Source organism: Filicampus tigris, chromosome 5 (assembly GCF_054856515.1).
Source record: "Filicampus tigris isolate MCC_2025a chromosome 5, RoL_Ftig_1.0, whole genome shotgun sequence".
NCBI classification, from domain to species: domain Eukaryota; kingdom Metazoa; phylum Chordata; class Actinopteri; order Syngnathiformes; family Syngnathidae; genus Filicampus; species Filicampus tigris.
Genome location: NC_141221.1, coordinates 9,198,093 through 9,204,222, shown reverse-complemented (window position 1 = coordinate 9,204,222; position 6,130 = coordinate 9,198,093). Strand labels below are relative to the sequence as shown.

At 40.2% G+C, this 6,130-nt stretch overlaps 1 protein-coding gene across 1 annotated transcript; it reads left to right on the top strand.

The window, feature by feature from the left end:
- Positions 1 to 143: 143 nt before the first annotated feature.
- On the top strand, positions 144 to 4,342 carry lhx6b (LIM homeobox 6b). Its single transcript, XM_086029815.1, has 8 exons — positions 144 to 218; positions 1,510 to 1,659; positions 1,740 to 1,861; positions 2,671 to 2,888; positions 3,099 to 3,199; positions 3,629 to 3,724; positions 3,838 to 4,036; positions 4,230 to 4,342. The coding sequence occupies exons 1-8, from the start codon at positions 216 to 218 to the stop codon at positions 4,304 to 4,306; spliced, it is 966 nt and encodes a 321-aa protein (XP_085885941.1). The 5' UTR covers positions 144 to 215; the 3' UTR covers positions 4,307 to 4,342.
- Positions 4,343 to 6,130: the final 1,788 nt, after the last annotated feature.

The window sequence follows — 6,130 nt, the reverse complement described above, 5'->3', positions numbered from 1 at the left end:
ATTGCGCACGTATTTTCTCTTTTAATCGATCCGATTTTTGCGTCTAATTGCGTCAAATTGTCTTCTGCGGGATTTAAATGCATCGACGACAGTGGTTTATTTTTTTATTTTTTACAGTTATCAGTTTTAGGAGGAGCCGGAAATATAATGTGCAACGTGAGCTGCGCAGTCTGTGCATTATTACTTGGAAGTGGGCAGCCTCCAAGAGACAGAACATGGTGAGTTGATTTGCTTTTAAAAGATTTGCATGCGTAATAATTCACACCCAAGATAGAATTCATCTTCAGAACAGTTAGACAATCCTTTTGAGGCTAAAAAAAAAATTTGCTCACTGTGCAAAGTTAATCTTAATCCTAAAATTATCCCATGAAAGAACATGCTGAAAATGTATTTAAATAGTGAAAACCCAAATTAATAATACAGCCTGAAATCCCTAAAATGTAAGTGAAGTGATGTTTAAAACAGAAAATGTGCACATTCCTGGAGCAATAACATATTTAAAAAAAAAAAAAAAAATCAAGATCTATCTATTTATGAAAGAAAAGAACATTTTAAAGACCAAAATCAAGCTCTCATGTATTAAAAAGCTGTGCATTTTCTCAAAAATAATTGAATAATAAAGCCTAAATTAATCCATTAAATATATGTGACAATATATATTAAAACTAATAAGCTCTAAATGTATGTAAAGCAGAAAATATGCACATGAATTCTAAAATAACCTTTGTTTCGGTTTCTATTTTTAAATATTGTGCGAAACAGAAAATGGGTAATAGATAATGTATTTAATGAAAATGATATAAATCTCATAAAGTTATACAAAAGAGAAAATGTGTGTACAAATAATATATTTTATAAACTGTATGCTATGGGGACATTTTGAAACCGAACATTTCCTTAATTTAATAGATTATATACATAGATTTATATACATATATATATATGTTTAATACATACTGTATGATTATAAAATCAATTCAACAAAATATGGCACATTTTTACGATGGCGTTTATTTTTACATAGATTTTTGAAAATTGATGTGGACATTTTCTAAATTGCATATTTTAGTAAATACTATACATTTCATATAAATATACAGTATAACAAAGCAATAACTGATTTTATCCCATTATTGATACATTTTTATGAACATTTTGGATTGATTTCTTAAAATAATTGATTTCATTTAAAATGTTTTACATTTTGCAATATACGTTATAAAATACAAAAAACAATATATTTTATAGTATAAAAAGAAACTACAGTTAAAAAAAATATATATGTAAAAAAAATATATATAAAATATAATATACTGTATGTGCATATTTTATAAAATAAATTTTATATTTTGAGAAAATAAACTACAATCAATGATTTCATGTAGCATTAAATGTACAATATACAACTGTACTACTGTATATATTTTAAAATAACACACTTTAGGGCTATCACTAAACATACCGTGTGCTGTACTGCTCACCTGAAACATATGGGCACCTCCGCCGCAGTCCAAGCTGGAAGTGAAGCAGGAGACTCGTGCGCGCAGCCCCCCGCAGGCCGCCTGTCGCTGTTCTCCTCCGGTGGCCGAGAATCCTGAGCAGCGGCCGCAACTGTGTGCCAGCTGCGGCGTGGACATCCACGACCGATACCTGCTCAAGGTCCACACAAACAAATGCCACGTTTTATTCATTTCAGCGGCTGTGCCTGAAATGAACATTTTTTTGTGTGTGTGTTTAAGGTGAATGAGCATCATTGGCATTTGGGCTGCTTGGAGTGCTCCGTGTGCAGGACTTCATTGCGCCAGCAAAGCAGCTGCTATGTGAAGAACAAACAAGTCTACTGCAAGCTAGACTACTTCAGGTAAGAAAAAAACCCCAAAAACTACAGAATGACATTTCTGTGCAAAATGTGTGTGAGAGCTGCTAAACTGAAATGCTGTGTAATAAATTCAATTGTAGAATGTGTAAAAAAAAATTGGGAAGTTTGGGGATGTGATAGTCCCCCTTATTCTGACTGGGCTGAACAGTCTGAAGTTGGAATGCTTTGTATCAGCAATAAAATGTAGAAGGAGGAAGCAAATATCTAACATATCTCAGTGTGTGAAATTTATCGTGAAAGCTTGGGAATTTGGGACTCATAATTGTTCCCAATGTGCTTCCGGTTTAAGTCAGGTGTAGAGGTTTTGTTGCTACGTCCACATTATAAAACTTCTTAAGGGAACGGGAGTGCAAGGACAGGCCTTCTGACAGGCTGTCAAATCATTGTCAGAGGCTGCCGATTAAAAGAAAGGACACCGAGTGGGCTGCAAAATGACCAAGCGTAAAAGCAGACGGGGGCTCATCTGGAATGCCAGGTGTCGCCATTGAGCCCTCTGGAGGTGTTGACGTTGGAATGGTTTGAATCGGTCAAAAAATGTGCAATGAAAAGATCATTATGAAAATAATCTCTCCATTTGTGAATTTTATTGTGATATGTGGGAATTTGAAGAATGTACAAAATAGTTCCAAAGATGTCCTGAACGAGTCGAAAAATTTAGAGGGTGGAATTGTTTGAGTCGGTTGAATGATCAGAGAAATATGGAAGGGTGGGTTAAATTTGGAATGTGTTCATTGAAAGTGTGAAAACGTACGACAGTGTTGATTTAATAATGTTCTCGTATCGTGTAGCAGGTTTGGCACCCAGTGCACCCAGTGCGGCCGTCAGGTGTACGCCAGCGACTGGGTACGGCGGGCGCGAGGCAGCGTTTACCACCTGGCCTGCTTCGCCTGCTTCTCCTGCAAGCGCCAGCTGTCCACGGGCGAGGAGTTCGGTCTGGTGGAGGGCAGGGTATTCTGCCGCACCCACTACGACACCGTGCTGGACAACCTACATAAGGCCGCACAAAACGGTACGGTTAAAATGCTGTGGCTAGCGCCAGAAGCTAACCTAGTAGTCTACATCCCTAGTTAGTGCTTCTTATTGCCAACTCTTAATACCCCCCAACAGTCCCAGACGATCTCAATCAAAGTCTCCCTGTAACCCAAACCGAGCACATAGCGGCTAGCATGAGAAGCTAATTCAACAGGCATGTTCACTCATGCTCCTCCTTCCCCTGCAGGAACTGGTCTGACCCTGGAGGGGGCTATGCCCTCTGACCAGGACAGCCAACCTAAGCCTGCCAAGAGGGCGCGGACTTCATTCACGGTGGAGCAGCTGCAGGTAGGTGACGCTGTAGACCTGAACATAGACTTCAGGACAGTCTGTTAATCTGACCGTAGACCAAAAATGTGACCATATACCACAGACCTTACCATTGACCATTAAACTATAGACTTGACCACACACTACTGACCTGACTGTAGGTTTGACCAGAGATCATAGACATGAGCACAGAGCATAAACCTCGGGCTACTGTTCTGGTTCTGATCCAGCCTCACTCAGGCATAGTGCAGTCCTAACCAATCAAGCCATGTTGCATAAACAGATTCCGCCTGCTCGGATGAGAGGCGACGCACACTAAGAAAACCAGAACAGTCCAATTGCGATTGATTCCAGCCTTGAGCATAAAATGACCTGGATGAATGAGAATATTCACAGGCATAAAGGCTGCTCATCCATCACTCTAGTATGCGTGTCTTTGTGGCGCAGGTGATGCAGAGCCAGTTTGCCCAGGACAACAACCCCGATGCTGTGACGCTGCAGAAACTGGCGGAATTAACGGGACTGAGTCGGCGGGTCATACAGGTCCACACAAACTGTTTGATACCAAAATAAATTAATAAATACAATGTAAAAAATAAAAAAAAACTCGAATTAATATGTATGCAAGTATGTACAATATGCATGGTTTGTTGCAGGTTTGGTTCCAGAATTGTCGTGCCCGCCACAAAAAACAACCTCCTCTTCCTCCTCCTCCTGCTAACAGTGCCCATCAATGCTTCTCCCTGGCCAGGATGTCCTCGTCCTCTTCCACCTCTCTGCACGAAGACCACAGCCAGTTTTCCTCCTTCGCCAGCCCAGACAGACACCTACTGGCCCGACACGGATACTTGAACAGTAAGACACTCGATTCAACTACACAACATCCTGAACCTACCAATCTGCTCAGCTACCTCCCCATTGGTCGAACTACCTAATTAAATACCTACTCATCTATCTCTATTCATAAACCACCCGAGCAACTAACCCATCCACCTACTCATCAAAATACCTAAAATAGAGACCCATTTGTGTCATCTTTTTGCCGCAGGCCATTCCTTCTTGGCAGTTGCAGCTTCACCAGGACATCCCGGCGTCCCTTTACCACAAATGCCCATCAGTCGCTGACATCCTGCATCCACTTTTCACGATGACATATGCACTACCAGTCAAAGTTTTGAAGAGTAGTGCCATTGATGCCTACACACACAACACTCCAGGCGAGGGATGAGGATATTGTGCTCCACGAAGTCGAAAAAAAATCAGTATGGTCCTAAAGAATAAGAAAAGCGTAGTCTCCAGTGCCAAGTACTTTTGGCATAAAAGGGAGTTTAGAAATAGGTCTCAAATGGTTCAAAACTAAGAAATACAGAAAATGAAATGTGTACTTTATTGCACCGACTATACATCGTTTTTCTTTTCGAATAGTTGATGAGCACATACACAACTTTTCACATCTGCTGTCTTTGTGTCATTGTGACAAAATGGACCCAAAATAGCACTTAGTGCCAACTAAACGGTTGCTTGTACGTTCAGATGTAAATAGATATTGAATAAAGAGGAGGGTTGTCTTTCAAAGTATGTGAAAAGTGCATTTCTTAAGTAGCCGCAAACCTGCACATTACCACCACCAATTTTGGGCAATCTATATGTCTAATGGCCATTGATTTGACAATTAATTGGAGCTCTTGGCATAAAGGATCTCAACTTGTCACACCGACTGACAGCAAAAAAGATCATGACGATGCAGTGGAAACAATGAATAGAATGTTTAAATTTTTTTTTTTTTAACTTCAGCTCTATAATGTATAACAAAAAGTAAAACTATACATTATATATATATATATATATATATATATATGTGCGTGTGCACCCTGCTTTTTCTATGACTAGTTAAAGATTAAAGTGCTGTTGCTAGCTCATCTTTTTTTGTAATTCCAGCAAAGTAGTTATACTGACGTCATTGTTTGAAACTTTGTGCCGTAATCAGTCACAATTAGCGCCACGCTAACATCAGCACAAAAGCGGCCGTCTTGATGACTTGCTGAGAAGAGGAACGCTGATCCTCTCCATGCAATTTTGGGCCACCTGCCAGCACTACACTGCACAAAGCAAATCAGCGCCAAAGCATCAAATTCTGAAAAACAGCTTTAAAGGCGCTTTTGATGGTTCTTCAGGATCTTCCCCACGTGTCCGCCGTTGTGACTGACAGCCTTGAGTGCTCGCACACGAAAGCAGAATCTTTGAGCTAATGAATACACCCCTGATTGCACAGTAATCACATTCTTTATTATGAAATATAGAGGTGGGCATCGCCTATTTCCCATCTGTATATTTAATCGACCCACGTGGTCCCAGTTGGTCCGAGTCAGCCAAACGACGTTGAGAACGGAATACACCTACACCACGTCACACGCAGGTAGATGCCGCACTAATGACACACGGCCGAGAAAGGAAAAGGTGAATTCCAGCTCTGATGAAATACTGTACACTGAAATGCGCTCATGTGTTTGTTAACTTTTTCTTTCTGAACTTGATTATTTTGAGTGGATCAGTTTATTAATTTGGTTTAAGGTGGCCGCTATCACGATTAACTGACAAAACGAGTTGTCCCATTCATTATGTCATACGAAGATGATGGCAATGGCGCCTTGAGATAAGAGTGCCTTGACTTACGATTTTTAAGATACGAGGCATTGCTTGACTGATGTTTTGTCTTGAGATAAGAGCAACAATCTGTGCCGTGAGGGTGCTTTCAAAACATCCCCCTTGCCCCCGACATATGCCGCAGCAAACGTTACAACATCCGCCCACCATCACTCCATAACATTGTACTTCTAAAAAGCAGATTAATAACATAGAATGGAAATAATGTAACAGTTGGTGTATCATGATTTAATGCTGCAATCCAATTTATTGTGCTGCTTCTTCTCGTGTGAATACCTTGGCCAC